This window comes from Zonotrichia albicollis, chromosome 4, assembly GCF_047830755.1.
Source record: "Zonotrichia albicollis isolate bZonAlb1 chromosome 4, bZonAlb1.hap1, whole genome shotgun sequence".
Lineage (NCBI taxonomy): Eukaryota > Metazoa > Chordata > Aves > Passeriformes > Passerellidae > Zonotrichia > Zonotrichia albicollis.
This window is the reverse complement of record NC_133822.1, coordinates 54,456,859-54,475,414: the sequence shown is the minus strand read 5'-3', so window position 1 is coordinate 54,475,414 and position 18,556 is coordinate 54,456,859. Positions and strand designations below refer to the sequence as shown.

The 18,556-nt window shown below is 38.0% G+C and overlaps 1 protein-coding gene across 1 annotated transcript in view; it reads right to left on the bottom strand.

Moving 5' to 3' along the window:
- Positions 1-18,556, bottom strand: part of NELL2 (neural EGFL like 2) — a 136,003-nt gene that overhangs the window by 99,405 nt on the left and 18,042 nt on the right. Inside the window, exons 3-9 of the mRNA XM_074539825.1 lie at positions 17,836-17,986; positions 6,156-6,329; positions 5,953-6,049; positions 4,147-4,219; positions 3,899-3,981; positions 2,760-2,888; positions 1,437-1,539 (exon numbers count right to left, since the gene is read on the bottom strand). Of these exons, the coding sequence (XP_074395926.1) occupies positions 1,437-1,539; positions 2,760-2,888; positions 3,899-3,981; positions 4,147-4,219; positions 5,953-6,049; positions 6,156-6,329; positions 17,836-17,986 (810 nt within the window). The remainder of the gene's footprint in view (positions 1-1,436; positions 1,540-2,759; positions 2,889-3,898; positions 3,982-4,146; positions 4,220-5,952; positions 6,050-6,155; positions 6,330-17,835; positions 17,987-18,556) is intronic.

Below are 18,556 nucleotides of genomic sequence, written 5' to 3'. Positions count from 1 at the left end.
AAACATCAGTGTGCTCTACCAGAACTGCATCTTAATTCAAAGAAGTACCAATGCTCTCTGACAAGGTCAGTGTCCATATGCTCATTCACATTTCTTGACTTTTGTCAAGACTCCCAATAAAAACAACTTTGGAAGAAGTTGTTTATGATATGATGTGAGTGCTTCCCCACTAACACCAGGACAGAGAATTCCCAACTCAATTTACAGGCATTACATTACAAAAACATACTTCAGAGGATCAGATTTTCAAATTCTGCCAACATGGTCAGAGATTCAGATAGCCTCAACAAGAGGCTTGAATGCCACACGTATCACATTCCTGAATTACCAATTACCTTGAGTTATCTAATATGCATGGAAATTCTGTGTAGCTGGTTAAAAAAAGTACCTGAATTCTTATTTCCTCTTAATTAGAATTAATCTACTTGAGTAAGTTAATAAGGTTTCATAAAAAGGGATGGTTTGTGTAACTTCTAACACAATTAAATATTAATAAACTCCTGTGGGAGCTAGATCAATGGAGTACAAAACGTCTTCCTGAGTTTTATCTTAAAACATGTCATTTTAACCAGTTATGTATTTCTCTGCACTCTGTAAGAAGTTATATACAGCAGTAGAACAGTGATGAAAACCACACAGAAAAATCTCAGCATTTACAGAATAAAGAAGTGCGTGCATCTCACGCTCAATTTTAAGAATATATTCCACCAGTCTGAAATAACTAGCCATCATATATGGAATACACATACATAATCAATCTGAAATACTATTCATAGTCCATCAAGATAGAGATTAACCTGAAATTCCCCTTCTCTGACCCTACTTGCAACAAAACCAGAATACCCATAAAACCTAAAGTTAATCATGTGTCCAATCCTAAAAGACAAAATAAATCACCTTTTTCCATTTCTCCTTTAATTATTTTATGACCTTTTGTGAAATAACACTTCTAGGTGTCTGGGTTTTGCTGGTTTCTTCTTTTCTCTTAACTAAGGAAGAAGAATCATAAATCTGAACCTCCATTTCTAAGCTTAATAACATAAGGTTGGTAATACACTCTTCATGTGATAAAGGTGTTGGAGACCCTGGCCAAACATCAGGCAAATGCTCTTGAATTTCTAGCAGTTTGGTCTAAAACAAATAATGGAAGTTTGCAGAAAGCTTTGTAACAAATTTTTTCTTCTTTTTAAATTTTGAAAATGAATATGTGTGCTAAATAAAAACAACATAACTAAACTGAAACAAAATATCCCACATGAACTATTGAACCCTTCTGGTTATCAGTTCACCAGAACACTTCAGAGAAATCTAAGTTCCCTGACTCCTCAACCCAACTATTCAATGACCAGTTCTTTCACTGACATACTTACAGAAAGGCTCCTATTATTTAAGATTTCAAAGCATTCATTAGCAAGAGGCACACCAGTGAAACTTACACTGACATTCCTTGCAGCACTTGCCATCCACGTAGGCCAGGGCAGAGTTGAGAGGACAGTCAGCGAGGGGGCAAACCAGAGCCTCGCACTGCACTGTGCCGTTCTAGGAGAACAAAAGGTGCTTAACTGGGGGTTTATTTAGAGGTGTTCTCAAACACAGGAACTGGAAAATCTATTTTTAAATACAATGAACTTTCTAACAATGTCCAAAAAAAGATAGTTTAATGTGGGTCTTTTAATAACTGCAAGAACAGAAACCATACCTTCAGAATGTCACACATACAATCTTTTAACATGAATGATGTGCTCTTTGAGATGATAATGATCAATTTTTTTTTAGAGGCAAACCTATTTGGAGGCAAAACATTCTGCTAATCAGGAAAAAACTGACAGATTACTGTGAAATGACAACTGCACAGAACAATACTCTGCCTTCTGATTTTATGTTAGAGAGAATATGTCTAAAAGGTAGCAATATTATAGCTGTGACAAAAATCCAAGACAAAAATATGCAATGAATTTAACTCTAAATTGAAAGAATTTTAAACATTTATCAGCCAGATTTGATGCTATAAAATACTAAAAGCAAAATGAAAACCCATCCAGAAATATAAAGGTAAAAAAATTATTAAGCTTAAAGAGACCCATTTAGCCAATTATAGATAGCAGTAAATCAATCTAAGGTGAAGTACAGACAACAACAACCTTTTCACTGTCTTCTATTGGCCTTTGGATTAAGGATTTAATGAGTTCAAATGGAATGAAAGAGTTTTATATGAATGGACAGCAATACAGACACCCTAGCTTAGTACCTGGAAGGATACTTGCAATCACATATGGAGTTGTGATACCTTTGGGAATCTTCCATCCACCAAATCTTTTTCATTGGTAATATAACAAAGCTTGCATATGACCCTGACATTTTACTTTTTATTACTTATTGAGATGTAACCAAAGGCAACCAAAGGAAATCGGGCACAAGGGAGCTATTAAATCATTTACTAAGAAAAAGGCTGTGTTTTTAGAGACAAAAACAAGGAATTAACATTCCAGAAAAACTGTTTGCAACTCAATGCAATAGAATAACATGAAATCTAAGTATATTCCCTAGCACCTGCGTATGGTGACATGAAATAGAGAAGCTACACATGCTAGTAGTGCAGAAAATATAGGAAAACATATTTATTAATACTATTCCTAAGATTTAGAACAGATTTTTAACTTCTTTGTTGTTAGTACCTAGAATACATCTGTAAGTTCTCAATAAAACTATTCAGAGGAAACACTGGAGCTCCTGACTCACCACTCAAACCATAGCCATACCATGCAAGTGCAGTTCTTACAGCCATCCGTCCAGGATTCAAACTCTCTGTAGGTTGTGCCTTTCATTGTGCAGGTTCTCTCACAGTAGCACTGATCCAACTTGTTCATCCTCTGCTCAGCTTGAGACAACTGTATTTACAGTTCACAAAAATGTTTTTGAATTTTTAAGTGGCCCTCCACATTAGTAAAAACACAATTCAAACTGTCCCCAGTACACAGATGAGAGAATACATTTAAGAAAACACAATCAGAGACAATAAAACAATTTAATCATGTTGTATTGTTAAATAAAACATGATTAAACTGCAGCCATTCAGACACAGAAACTGAGAAGTGAGACACAGTGCATTTCATCTTTGTTATCACCCTGACATCAGGGACGTCATAAAACAAAATGAGCAGGTCAAGATGGGTACAGCTCCTCATTTCTCATCTTTGTATGGGCACACTGATCAAGAATCTTGCTCCACATAAAGCACTCGCAGACAGAGGGACCAAATAAGCTCAGAAGCAACATTAACAATTTTTTCTGCTCTTCAGCCAAGGCATTTCTAACATTAGGGTATCAAAGCAGCTAGGTAACAGCATTCCAGCAGATATCTAAAGAATTGACATTTAAAATCACAGCAGTCTATTTTCACCTGAACACATGAATGTTTCATGTGTTCAGGTGAAAGGAAAGAGAGAAGAAAGTTCAGGAAAGAGAGAAGAAAGTCCTGGTTTGGTTCCTGATTCTTAGTTCCTTGTCTTGCATATATTTTGTCTGAATGCGCCTTTGGCAGCTCAGCTTACTTTGGTAAGTCTTGCTGCAATAAACACAGTTACCTATTTTGTTCTAGGTTTATTGATTTATTAGCCTTATAGGTAGAGTTTGGATATCTGTGAGCCCTTTCCTTGCTCAGGGATTTGGATGCTCTTTACTATTAAAATTCATGACTCTATAAAAATATTAAAACACAAGAAAACTCTCTGAACTGAGAATCTGTATGTATAAATTAGGCAGAGATATATAAAGATGCAAACATACCATGCAGGGATGTTCTGCACACAGCCATACAAGCATGAATAATCTAAAAATACAGCAAATAAAGACTGGCAATCCCAATTTCTTCTTTTAATAGAGTCCTAGTAAACATTACCTTAGCTGATGTTTTTGCTAAAATGTCTTGCAGTTCCATAATTTTCTGCACAAGTCCATGGAAGTCATTACAAGTTGGGCATGCTGGAATAATACAATACATGTTAATAAATTAATTCACAATAGGATCAATCATGCCAAAGTTGACAAACAACACAATTAAATCCACGGTTTTAAGAAAGCTTGTAGGACAGAAAGAAGGTAAAAAGCACACCTTTCATTTTATGATATAAGAATTAACAGACTTACTGCGATTAAGATCTGGGCACTGAGAAATAAATCCTTGAGGCATGACAAGTAATTGCACATCTTGCATTATGCCCTATGTGTTAGTGGAGAGAAAACAAAAGGATACATTCTTTTTACCTGTCAAAATTATGTTTTTTCATTCACCGTGTAAAACATTAAAGCCCACAAAGAAAAACTACCTGATTTAAAAAAAATACTTATGAATAAATAGCTTCATGTCTGGATCCAATTCAGTGTTGGAAGAATAAGTAGAAATAAAAATAGATAGATGTACAAGCATACTGAATAATTTTTAGAGACATAAGATTAAATGTCAAGATATAATTATGTGGCAAGAGTTTGGTGGGTTTGAATTCATTGTTATTTTTAGTTAGTCACTGCAGAAAAGCTTGCAAATGACCTTTAAAAAGTAATTTGAAAACAGCTGCAGTTTCAGTTACTTAGAAATACTCTTTTAAATAAAATGCAGATTTTTTACAAGCTATAACTCTTAAATAGATTTGAAGACTAAAGAAACTAGAGTCAAGAAAAATATATTAATGCAAACCCTTAATGAGTTTGTGCTGGTTTTGGCTGGAGTAGAGTTAATTTTCTTCACAGAAAAGTAGCTGGCACGAAGTTGTGTTTTGGAGTTATGCTGGAAACATTGCTGATAACACTGGGATGTTACAAAATTACGCAACAGCAAGGCCTTTTCTGCTTCTCCTTCCACCCCACCAGTGAGGAGGCTGGGGATGCACAAGGAGCTGGGAAAGACACAGCCAGGACAGCTGCCCCAGCTGACCAAAGAAGAGGTCATATCTGAGACCATAGGGCGTCAGGCACAGCATTCAGAAGGAATGGGGAAGGAAGCAGGGAACGTTTGGAGTGGTGGCATTTGCCTTCCCGAGTAACCATTACAGAGCCCTGTTTTCCTGGGGATGGCTGAACACTTGCTTGCCCATGGGAAGTGGTGAATGAATTCCTTGTTTTGCTTTGCTTTACCCACTAAACTCTGTCTCAAACCATGAATTTTTAGCTTTTACCCTTCCAACACCCTACCCCATTCCACCAGGGAGGGAAGTGAGCAAGTGGCTAGGTGGTGCCAGCTGGGGTTAGACCACAACAAATTCTGATGGGGATTCTTCCACAAAGCTTGCAAAATGCTGACAAACAACATGTCTGTTGCACAGCTGCAGAGCTGCATGTTGCTAAGAACTCAGGGAGACTTCAGCATGAAATTCAACTATGATGTCTGGAAAGTGATGATTTCACCCAGAAGAATAGATCCCATGCTTGCTGGCAGATTTTACGTGCTTAGTTAAGATATAATTAGTAGCCAGTACACTGCTCTCCAATAGCAAAGGCCAAAGAGCAATTTCAAAGCAATCCTAGAGCTGTGTTATGATTACAGAAGCACAAACTGATTGAGCACAAACCGATGACCTCCTGAGGTCATCTACTCCAACTTCCCTGCTCAAGCAGGACCAGCTACAGCAGATTGCCTAGGAATGTGTCCAAACAGTTCTAACTATCTCCATAGTCGTCTTTCTTTGACAAGCCTCACAGTAGAACTGTTTTCTGATGTGGAGAATTTCAGGTGTTTCAGGTTTTGCCCATTGCTTCTTGGCCTGTTAGTGGGCCCTAGTGAGATAAGTCTGGATTCCTTATCTTCATTTGCCTTACATTTATCCACCCTGATGAGATCCTCCTGAGCCTTCTCTTCTCCAGGCTGAACAATTCCAAATCTCTCAGCCTCTCATCATATGAAAGATGATTCAATCCCTTTAATAATTTATTCCACTCTATCTTTCAGGGAATGCATACCTTAAAATAACCATGTGCAGTATTCCTCTGTCCCAGCCAAAAGGTTGTACCCAAAGGTAAGTCCATGAAAGGCTTCTCCACAACTCTTTCATAAATTCTGAAAAGGAACAGGAAAATACAATCCCATTGTTATCATTTAATTTATTCAGAGCTCAAATATTCCAAATGTGACAACTTCTTATAAAACAGTACTCTTTACTTACTTATTGCAGTCCACATGTAATATCAAGTGAGAGGCACTGATTGCTAAGGAAAGTCTGTGCCATTTATCATCTGCCAAAATGTATGGGAACACTTCTGTGTGGGAGCGATGACTGCCTGAACGATAATGCAACCTGATTTCATTTCGATGACCGCTGCTTTCCAGCTCCAGGTACCTGTACCACAAATGCATCATCATGTCATGAACCATTCTTTTCAGCACAGCAACATTTTACATAAGACATCTTCTCATCATCATGCAAGAACTATTTAAAAAAAGGAAGAAAAACATGCAGATACAAAGGCAAAAAAGTAGACCCTTTTCAGATTTCCACTGCATCTCACTTCTCAGTGACAAATAATAGCAGGTTCAAACTTTCATGTAACTACACAAGATTCCAAGCCAAATATGTTTTCCTCTAATAAAACAATTTTCCATAACATGATCTGAATTACACTATTATAAATAATTGCTTTATACAATGAAAGCACAGTAGGAATACTCTAAAGATCGGAATGCACAAAAGACAACTCTAAGTTCTGCAGTAGCCACATCATTAGTAATTACCAAGGGAAGTAAAGACTGAGACTGAACACTGCTTTGTTGGCTTTTATATGAACTGTTCCATCTTCTTTCATTTTCTGTAATAAAATTTCTCCAAATATATATAAAATCAAGAAATGCTAACTCCTCAGAAAAATTTATATATGTGTATTTATTTGCTTTGTTAAATTAGTATGTGTATTTGCAGGGTAGGTGTACACACATATATACACATCTATATATGTAAATATGGATATATATTTAGCAAAAAGCCAACAGTGCAGCTGTGCTAAGTGCATCTGGCAGATTGCAAATATAAGCTTTGATGGTGGAATTCCAGCTGTTCAATTTAAAAAGTACACCACAACCAAACTCAGTTCTTAGACAGGCTGTCTCGCATGTCGGACATCTTCTGGGAAAAAGCCTGACTAACCGTTTGTCTTTTTACAGTACTAAGTTTCTCATTTTAAAATTTCCCAAGAAAATTATTTTTACACAGGAAAGAGAAACAGAAATAGAGATTCTCTAACAATCATTTGCAACCTAAAGTTAAAGAGTAAGGAGAATAACAGATGGAGTAAGATACACAACAACTGGGAGAATGGACAATTTGTTTTGGTCTATTTTTGTGGCTGCAGTCAGACATGGCAGTGGCTTGTAAGTTGAGTGCACATGTCATGGGTGATGCCATTTACTTTAACAGACTACCTATATTAAGGGATAGAAAAGACAATGATTGTGGTTTTGAAGAGTAAAAATGAGACCAAATCAAAGCTAAAAACTGAGACCAAATCAAAACTATCCTGTACAATCATCATCCCTAGGAGAAGGCTAGGCTTACTGCACATCCTTGCTTCCTTCAGGCTGTTCCACAGTGGAACATACCTACCAACAGCACAAAAACAACTAGTTTTTTTGCAAAACCAGCAAAGGACAATTTCTTCTTCCTCCCCAGTATCAAGAAAGCAATTAACTGGAGTAAGATTAAAATTTTATAATCAATTTACCTCCTCATCGCCCCAAAAAAATTTTTGCATTGGCAAGAAGTGGAAACTAATTGAAGGCCTGGCTGGAAAAATTGCACAACAGTGGCAGGACATCAGTCAACTTAATCACCTCCTTCATAACTCAAGCTCCAAGGATAAAAATAAGGTTACTCTCAACCCGAAAGAGAGGGGAACATTAGAGAACTTGACTCTTCCAGCAACTTTTAAGTGTCTCCACCCAGCTGCCAAAAATAAATGGAAAACAAAAGGCATGGATATGTTGAAGCATTACCTGCTGGTACAACTAAGAGCTCTCCTTCATTCCAAGTCAATATCAGAACTGATGGCAGCACACAAAGATGCAGGCAGGGAAGAAACTACACTACTAGCCATACAATCACCAGAGAAGGTATAAAACAAACACTTGTGTTGCCCTTATGAATGTAAGATAATGAAACCTCTGCAGATGAACCATGGATTTTCCACTGCTGAATAAATTTCATTAATTAAGAACTGCTGAGAGAGGATGCTGACAATCAATAATGCTGTAATAAGCAAGGAAATTTTCCTACACAAAACTGCACAGAAACTGTGGACACTTGTGGTTTTGTTTTAATGGTGATTAACACATTGTTTTGATATTCACAGACAATATCTTTTGTTCTTCCATTTGGTAAACTAACAAATATAACTACCTTTGAAATGAGAAAACACGCATCAAAATGAAAAAGAAAATAACAGCCATTAGGAGAATTATTAGGAGAAACATTTATGGTTTATTAATAATCTGTAGAGGCAGCAGCAAAACACAATTAGAAAAGCAAGTGAAATGACAGCCAAAGCAATACTGCTTTCAGCTTGAACAAATGCCACAATGCTGAAATACAGACGTGAAAGTGAATCATTTCTACTCAATTTTTTTACAAAATGCTGTGCTTGCTATTCCTCTTTTCTACATTTGTTTAACTGCCTGGACTTACACAGCTCTGTCTCAGCCTCATGAGTTTCAGGAGATGGGACAAGACTCAGCAGTGACAAATATATATGAGTGAAAATGCAAAGTCTGCCCACAGTGAGGCTTCTTGTTCCATCCATGAGGCTGTAACACTCGGGTGCATGATTTCCAAAGGTTTGGAAGAATCTTTCAGAAAATACACTAAGCATTAACAAATAGACCTGGATTTTAGAAATTCATGTCTGGTGATAAAACCACTCTATAGTTCCCGGTAGAGTCCAGATCACTAATCATTTGAGAGAAAAAGGAGGGTGCTGTCAACTCCTGAAGGACTTGCTCCCAAAAGAAAGACTAACTGCATTTTACTGCAGTCTTCTCCTAGCCAAGAATCTCATTACTGAAAAGCTTCAGTGGAACCTCATCAGCTGAATCACCAGTTCCTTGTCCACATCAGCCTAGCCCAGCCCAGTCATTGCAGTGAGAGCAGGAGCCAAAGATATCCCATTTTAAACATCACTGATGCTTCTCCCAACAGCTCCAAGGTCTTCTATGCTGCAGAAGGCAAATGACTATTGGAGTGAAAAATAAGCCACAATGAGAAACCCAACACAACAGCAGAACCTGCACCTCTCTTTCTAAAATCCTAATCTCTGTGGTTGTTTAATCAATACCAGCCTACCTGATTTTAAGTCCCCCCAAACAACCACACCCACCTTGGGGTAAACTTGGATTTAACTTCACAGGGAGATGACATGTGCTTATATTTTGCTATGTGCAACATGCAGAGAAGAAAATGCCAACCTGGAAAAAAAGGTCACTACACCTCTGTAGATCATTCTGTGTGTGCACAATCACTGCAAAGGCAACAGCCAAGGCCACAGCATCAGATCAGCTGCTCTGCCTGGAAACCAGCCAGCCAGTGATCCCTAATGTACCGACTAGGGAGGAGCCTGGCTCGGTAAAAGGAAGAAATTTGTTTTGAATGCCCTGGAGGAATCTGAGACAGAAAACAGTGATGTTTGCTCTGCTGCTCAGCACTGATCTATTGTAACTTCTAGGTAAGAGCTGGGACTCAGCAGATCTGCACACTGTGGAGCTCTAATGACCATCCACAGGGCATGTGGTCACACCAGCCTGGGCACGACCTGCTCTTTGGGAGGTGACAGAGGAGCACAAGGGAGACTCTGGAAGTAAAAGTCAGGATGTACAGCAAAAAGTTAGAGATGTAGGGGGGGAAACACCAGCTGGTCTCAGTGCACACAGTAGATGTCTTTGAGAAGAGGGAGGTATGGCCATTCCAGCTAACAGGCAGCATTGGCAATGCCAGGTCTTTGATGGCTCACTTGTTTATTTTGCATCCTTTCTCACACAACAAATGCACACACTTACTCCACACAACTAATAATTTCAACTTGCATTTACACCATGTAGACAAGTACTTCAGAAGCTAAAGGCAAAATATCATGTCTTCTGCTTATGAATTTATTACAGGGTGGTGGGGTTTTTTAACTTTTCCTACTCACACTTATACCTATAATGCTAAAATATTTCTTCATGTCTCTTTGACCTACACTGGAAGAAAAAGGCAAAAAAATAAAGTTAAAGAGCAATATGTACTTAAGAAAAAAAAATTAAAACCCTTATCTCCATTACTTATTAAAAAATCTTTATCTGAAGATTTTTGCTATCGAAGTTGTGCCTTTTTTGTTAAGTTTATTAACATAAAACATTAAAAAAGAAAAAGGAGATCCTACAAAGTAGACCTCATTGTACAATAGCAGCAAGCAATTCTGCTAGGAGTAGATTATGAAGATATAAAAGCAACTCATGCAGCACTACCACATTCAGCAATGCATTATTTGCTGTTTTCTGTGGTATCATGACTGGGTGGTCAGGAGCGTGAGTTTTATTCTTCTATGTTTCAGAACACCTAATCTGGAAGTAACACTAAGTGTTATGAAACATTAACTACAAGTTTTTATTGCATAGTGCATCCCCTAGAACAACATGGCACCAAAATATCCCCAGACAGATTATATTTTTTTCAACCGAAATGATTCTGTGGTTATATGAAAAGTCAATTGGTCGCTTCATTTTACCTGTAAGAATCTAGTTCCCACCTCTCACCCACATTACTGCTTGATCTTACTGGTTTTATCCTTTTCCATCTAGAACCCTACCTAGACAAGAGAAGACTAGTGTTTTCATCAGGGAATTATTAGTTAAAAATTTTTCTTTGCTTTTCTGGATAAATTGTAGCCATTAATGCCAGCACACAATGGGCAGGAATGCCACCAACTCCATTTCTGACCTTTCCTTTGCTGAATGTAGTTTTAAAGCCAGACTGTCATTTTCTGACTTGGGGCATTTTTGTTCAAAAACATTGATCCATTCATTAAAACCAAATCTTTTGACAGAAACAAATATTCTCACAGCAAAGCTTGTGGTGTCTAGGATGACATCCTTGCTAAAGTGGGAAAATGAGAGAGAGAGAGAGAGAGAGAGAGAGAGAGAGAGAGCAAATATAAGATTCTCTGGGAAACTTTCTCAAATATCTTTAATGCCATGATTATTACATATATGAAAGTAGAAATCCCAAGTGAAGAGAGCTCAAAAATTAGAAGATCCATATCAACACAGATCATATAAACAGCAGGACAGCAAAACCATTCTCTCAAATTTCTATTATAAAACTGATGCTCCACTTCAACTCATATCCATCTTGATGATCTCTCACACTTTTTCTCTGAAACTGATGGGTTTTCCACACTGACTGGTGGGAACAGGCCTGGGCCAATGCTGCTTCACAGACTTCCCTGGCATCATCTGCAAGGGTACTAACTGCAGGAGACAGAAGCATGCCAAGGAAGATGCTAACAATTATGCAAAATGGACAGCAGCAAGCCACTGCTCCAGCCTCGGCACTGTTTGGTTTACTAGCAAGCCCTTGGCAGGCACTGCCAAGAAATCTGCATCAGCACTGCATCAAGCGGAGAGCAAACAAAAGGAGAATGGCATTTCTCAGGGCACTAAGGTGGGAAAAAAAAGTTCAACTTCCTGCTCCAAATCAGGCAGAGCAGAAATTAACCTTGTGAGGAAAACGCCTCTGAAGCACCCCAGTCAGACACCAACAGATCATTCTGGCATTTACATCTCTCTTGTTTATTTTCTTCCACCACAAAAACAGTCATGCACTTCAGCTTTGTTTCAGCACAGCACTGCTCCCTGCACTGGACAGATCTGGAGAACAGCTGTGGAGGGGGAAGGTGCATTCATGACGTGCTCAGGTGATGGAGCCAGCACTGGGACATGCATGGAGGAACACCCTCCTTGTTGGGATGCTCATGGGGGGGAACAGCCAGGCAAGACATAACAGTAGGGCAGAGAGGCATCACCCACACACATGCACCTGCACAAGCTACTGCTGCACAGCTTCTCTCCACACAGAAAGAAGCACAAGGCAGCAGCTAGGAAAGTGAACCTGACGTGGAAGTGGAAGTTGGGAAACAAACATGTGAGGCTGTTCAAATCCTTTCCAACTCAGTGTCTGTGCCTGATTCAAACTAATAAAGCAGGCAGGGAAAAAAATGTGTGTCAGTAAGATATTGCTCTTATCAACTCCTTGCAGCCCCTTATCTGATTTCAGTAGGACTGCTGTGGTCTGGAAGCCTTTGAAGTCAAGACCCTGCCTCTCACCTCAGAGACCTCTTTGCTTACCTCCCAAATTCTGAGGTCAACCAAATCAGGGAGGCAAAATCTTGCCTTACCCCCACAGCAGTGTTCATAGCTTCTGCTGGGTTTAGTGCTATGATCCAAGAGCCCATGGCCATCACAAGAGCAAGATCCTCCAGCCCATCCAATGCTACTGCTGATGACAAGGCAAGGCTCCCAGCTGGCTTTTCCACAACCCTTATGGGAGCTTAGAAGCAGCCAGAAACAGGAACAAAAGCAGAAGCACCAAGCTCTTCAAAGCACTCCAAGGAAAGCTGTTCTTGCAAAAGGTGTTGGTTTGGTCTTGGAAAAATCCAACCCCAATATTACAGCACATTGCCCATGCTGTTCCTATTTGGGTCATGGATATGAAATCAAATTCCCAAATTTAAGAAATAATTCTGAAACACTAGTTCATGTCTTTGAGCAATTGCTCTCATTCCTCTCGTCTCTACCACTAGCTTCATTTATCAATATATAATATATATTCCATTTTGTTCTCACTAATATATATTCACATTCCCAGGAATATGAATCTTGCCTGCCTGAAGCTTCCTCTTCTACTAAAAATCAACAAGGGAAGAACTTTCTCAACTCAATCACTGTAAAAACAAATGGCATAAACCATGCCTCTCATTCCCTTTTCTTGACAAATTTTCTCCAAGGAGAGCAAGAGGACTGTAAATACAATAAAGAACTTTCTAGTAGATATATTAGTAAAAGGAAAAGGCAGTTTCAACATAACTGTTTCCATTTCCTACCCCAAAAGAATACAGATTTCTCCGTTATTTGTTTGCTCATAGAAAGCCTTATAAACAACATAGGAAGAAAAACAAAATCTGTCAAAACTCACATTTCAGCTATTTCATTGCCAGTTTTCAACATCACAGGAAGAAACAAATCTTCTGCTCAAATTCAAGAAGGCCTGTTACTAATCTCAATTCAATAGGTTCCACATGCATATAAGCATTCTGTAAGATGTTCTCAGACTATTCACCCTGGATTAGCTGGCACTTCAATGATTTACACTGGACAGGCTGGCCTCACTTGATTTAACAAAAAGTTATGGAACAGTTAGGTGCATGAACTACAGAAACTTGTATCCTACCGACAATTATTTTTCTTTTTCTTTGGTCAGAGTATAAGCTAAACTGAAACAAAAAAACCCAAATCCAAGCAAGAGTGACATGGCATCAATCAATTTTATGATAATCTTTGCAGCCAAAACTCAAACAGGTCATTCCTAACACCACAAAGGCATTAAACAGAGTGTAACATAAAATAGCTGCTTTACAAATATTTCCATCTAACACCATGCTCAGGGATAGAAGTTAAATCTCCCAAACCAACACAAACAAGGAACTTTTTTCTTTTGGGACAAAGAGCCTGGTCAAGCTGTCAGTGTCTACAGAGAGAATCCTTTGTCCCACACAATCTTCTCACACATTGGAAAAGCAGTGAATGAATGAATGAATGAATGAATGAATGAATGAATATACCTTTTTTTGACACCTTTGATGAAACATGCAAACTGCATCAAAAGAATAAATGACTGACTGCAGAGAAGTTTAAAATCACTACAGGAATTCAAAAGCTGTTACGCATAAATTCCAGTGCATTCATAATTACTATCAGACCAGTAAAAAATAAAAACTAAGATTTAATACCAAAAAAACCAATATACAGAACACTACCTTCTCTCTTCCAACAAAGAACACCGTGGAGCAGAAGTGGATCAGCTTATTTCTAAAAAGCAGAAATAAGCTACTGCCTCTTTTGGCACAGGGAACAGCCATATACAGCTTAAACGTTTGAAAATTAATCCCATATTACCTAACATCTGCTCTGCAATTATTGGCTTAAGTAGTAAATATTGGCTTAAGTGGTAAATACTGAAAGCTTTTCTCAGTGTAAGAGTTTTGCAGCAGATTTTGTGGTGTCAGAGAGGACACTTCACACTGCAGTCCAGAAATACTGACACTCATACATCAAAAGCAGGGAACGTACAGTTCCACCTCTATTTTAATACAATGGTCAAATGAGAGAACAAAATTCATGCATCGGGAATTCACCTCTGGCAACTTATCTCCTTGTAGAATAAATCAGTACGAGAGAAATGTCACAGATAAGTTCCTCCTACATACTGAAAGAGGTTTGAAACTGTTGTACAGTACAGCCCATTTGACAGCAGATAATCACAAGACACCAACTGCTGTGAAAACAAATGCTAAGGAAGGCAGAAATTGAATAAATTAGTAGAGATACAAATTAAGTGTAGGAAATGCCTGTCCATAACATACTATTGATTTCAGTTCTCTATTGCAGGATATACAAAGCACTAACCAAAGGAAAGAATCATTAAACTACAATCCAGCAGCTCCATCCTTTAAGGGCTTAATATGCAGTATCTCAAGAGATATGAATGTAAGATTAGTTACATAAAGCCATCTAACCACAAAAGGAGGAAAAAGCTTTACTATCATCACCTCCACTGTTGATGATTAAATGAAAATATATGATGGAACAGCAAGACTAAACATATATTACAACCCCATTACAGAGCAAAATCAGCTCTCTGCTGACTCTTCCATCGAGAAGGTGGTGAGACAAATTCAGAAGTGTGGAGGATAATACAGATTAAACTGAAAGATGAATCACAGAGCAATCAGTGTTTAACAGTGATTCTACTCAATTTTAGCTATCCCTTCATTAACACAATTAAAAATATTTACCTTGCTACCATGAAGTACAAAACATTTTAGGCAAGGCACTGTCTCTGGTCAAGGTAAAGCCCTGAAGCTAAGAAGACATTTATAACTTCTATCTTTCAGGCATATGCCATATAAATCTGCCATATATAAAAGATGCATTCAGCTGCTTGAAATTCATTTGAACAATTACTGATGTGTAATTTGAATTCCCTGACACCACTGAAATTATCACCTCCACACCATGCCCAAAACTACTGCTGCCTGAACTCCTTGGCTGCTCTAATCACTGGGGAAAAAGCAATGTCTGTGGAAATGTATGGGCAAGTTAGGAAAGGACAGTTACAGGTATTGTTTCAGATTCTTTCACTTTAAGACTAATTTTAAAATATTTTAATACATTAAATACTACAGAAATGCATCATCATTGTAAGAGGGGAAGTCAGCTTTGATACTCAATTAGGAAAAGAACAAAGCACTTAAGCGAGTATGAAAAGATTACTATATTTTCAGTAGATCATTGCAGGAGCATCTTTTTGTGATGACAAAAACAGCCCAGCCTCAGCAAATGCCGAAGGCTGAGACTTACATGGAGAACTTCTGTATCTCTCTGATAGCCCAAGGACAGCATTCAACACATGACATTAGAAGGGAAACTTTGTGAGACCAGCCCTGTTAACTTCTTAAGACACAAAGCCTTAAATAGCTGCATGACCATGCCTCAGTGGAAGTATTCATTTTTGATGATTCTCAAAAGGGAGCCAGCAAAAAGGGACAAAAATAACAACTTCATAAAACTAGACAACACAGACTGAATCAGTCAACACAGTCAACTCTGAATCACATAAACGATTTTAAGTTTATAAACAAAATTATACATTTAAAAAACCCCTACAATTTAGGAAATGCCCTTAACGTAAATTCACATAATTGCACCAACACCCCTAGATCCATGCAAAGAGAGAATGAGTTTTTACTCTGACTTATTTTCAAAAATACCAAGTATTAATAAATGCACCTTTTCCCACTTCTTAAACAATTTTATTTCTTGTACCGTAGAAATGGTTTTACCCTAGAACCAATAGTTGCCATGAAAGCTCTGTAAAATAAAGCACATGAAAAGGTACTTGTGTGATAACTAATTACATCATTCAGGTACTGCCACCTTCAGCCTTCCTCACCCTCATTCAGCTCCTCACTGCAGAAATGTCAGAGCTAGTACTGACCTCTGTAAACTGAACTGCAAGGCAGCAGCTCAATGCTAGTGCAACTTTTTTTGGCATCAGTGTGATAAAAGGCTGAAGCTAGTGCCAGTCAGGTGTGGCATTGCTGCTTTTCCCACTAACTACAATGACTGCTGTGACAGAGACTTCACAGAAAGTTAAGAACTAAAAGAACTGCTATAGCCAAGTCCCTGGTCAGAGGTGGGCAAGGTCAGAGGTAGACGTGGAGATCCAGCACTGAAGAAGCAGCCATTGAATATAAGCCATCCAAATGCTTCCTTTTAACATCTACTTTCTCTTGTCTTTATTGTCATTCATCCTAAAAGAACATTAAAACCATAAAAGAAACTACACAAGGTGCTTGTCTGGTTGCAGTATTACCCACACCTAGGTCAGCCCTCATTTCAGCACAGTTCAACTGAACAAGCACTGCTCTGGCACACAGACATCTCTCCATACAACCCTAGCACAGAAGAGACCTGAATGTGTTTATTAAAAGCCTAAGGGCACATCTAATGCCATCCATGAGACATTTAACTACTCCTTTACAAGTACGAAAATCCTTTTATAAATTTGGCATAATGATCCTTGGGAGTGTTGTCCTTCTTCTTGTTTGTTTTGTGGTTTGTGTTTTGGTTGGTCTTTTTGTTTGTTTTTTTACAAACAGCCAAATTGCAGAAGATGAGGCCTCTTCTGCAGAAATTGACTGGAGCATCTTCCAGCACAAAATAATTGTCACCATGCTTCCTAATGAAAACTTCTACACTTATGTAAAAGAAACAGACATTTTGCTGTGCTTGAACATGTCTTTTTTGTTGTTGTTGCTATTTTGTAGTGACACTGTCAAGAAAGAATTATGGGATGGTACACAAGAAAATAAAAATAACGAGGAACCTAAAGCAGAGCTCACCTGTTTCTTGCGCTAATGACTGTTTAGAAAGTGCACATTTGAAAACTCCTTTTTATTCTGTCAGAGAATGATAGGGCAGTTATCTTTAATAGCTATTACTCAAGTATATATATAAAAAGTATCTTATTTCTCTAGCAGTCTTGATTCTATTGAAAGGATAATCCTTAAATCCTATGTGTCATTCATTTTAGTTTTTTAAGGTTGACAACATTTTGAGTAAAGTGCTTTGCCATTCACGGGAAGATGTAAACCCATAACTGGAGGATATTTTTTTCTTTTTTAAGACTGCTGGCATTGTCAAAAACAATGAAGAGGGGGACTTACAGGGCCAGGCTTTGTCAGTCAGCATAGGTATAGTGACATACACAGGGACAGTTTTACACCAGCTGAGAATCTGCTCTTTGTGGTTACAAACAACAATGCAGAACTAGCTTTCCATGCCCTTGGTGGTAAGACACATGTAAAGAAAAACCCCTCTTGACCTTCCCCTGTGACTTTTGACAAATCTGCACAATGTACCTATCCAAGCACTATAAATAGTTACAAGTTATCTGCTACACAAAAATTTTGTTCTAATTTATGGTCAATTTTTTATGCATGAATTCATACACTTGCATTAGCCAGCAGACAGGTATCAGTACTTACCTGTGATCTAAATGGTGAATAGAGAGAATAACCCCTGAATTCAAATGGGTTTGTTTTAAGGTCACCAAAATTGTGAATTCACATTTATTTCTTAACTTCTGAAAAAAGATTTCAGCTGTTTCTGGAGATGCCTTCACATTTCTTGAAGTATCTAAAATAAACAGGAGAGGAAAAAACACTCAGTATAAAATCTTACTTGACTTTACATTCTCATTCAAATAGCTTAAAAAATAACAGGCTATTTCTGAGAAGCACAATTGAACAGGCAAAAGCAGGGATCAAAGTACTTAAAACATTAGTTTTGCATACAGTGGAAGCCATTTAAATGAAAGAGAACACATTTTCTAGGACACCTGTTCTGTTCTGGGGAGGGGTGGTGTTTTGCTCTGATCCAGGGTCATAACCCTTACTTTCTCCAGGGGTGGCCAGCTGGTACCTTTAATATCCCATCCAAAGTTTGAGCTCACTAGCAGTGAAGCACAGCGACAACACCAGACATGAGCCTAAACCCTGACATGTTGTGACCTGAGCAACTTTTTAATGACTTCTAAAAGATGTTATGCCTAATAGCATAAATACATAAATAAATAAAGTAATTTTAAAAAAACAACAAACAATTTACTCAGCTTTAAGAAATAGTTTAAAAATTCACCAAATTCCAAAATATTTTATCACTAATTATTTGCTCCATTTGGGTGGCATTTTCCTGCTGCTTCTTGCA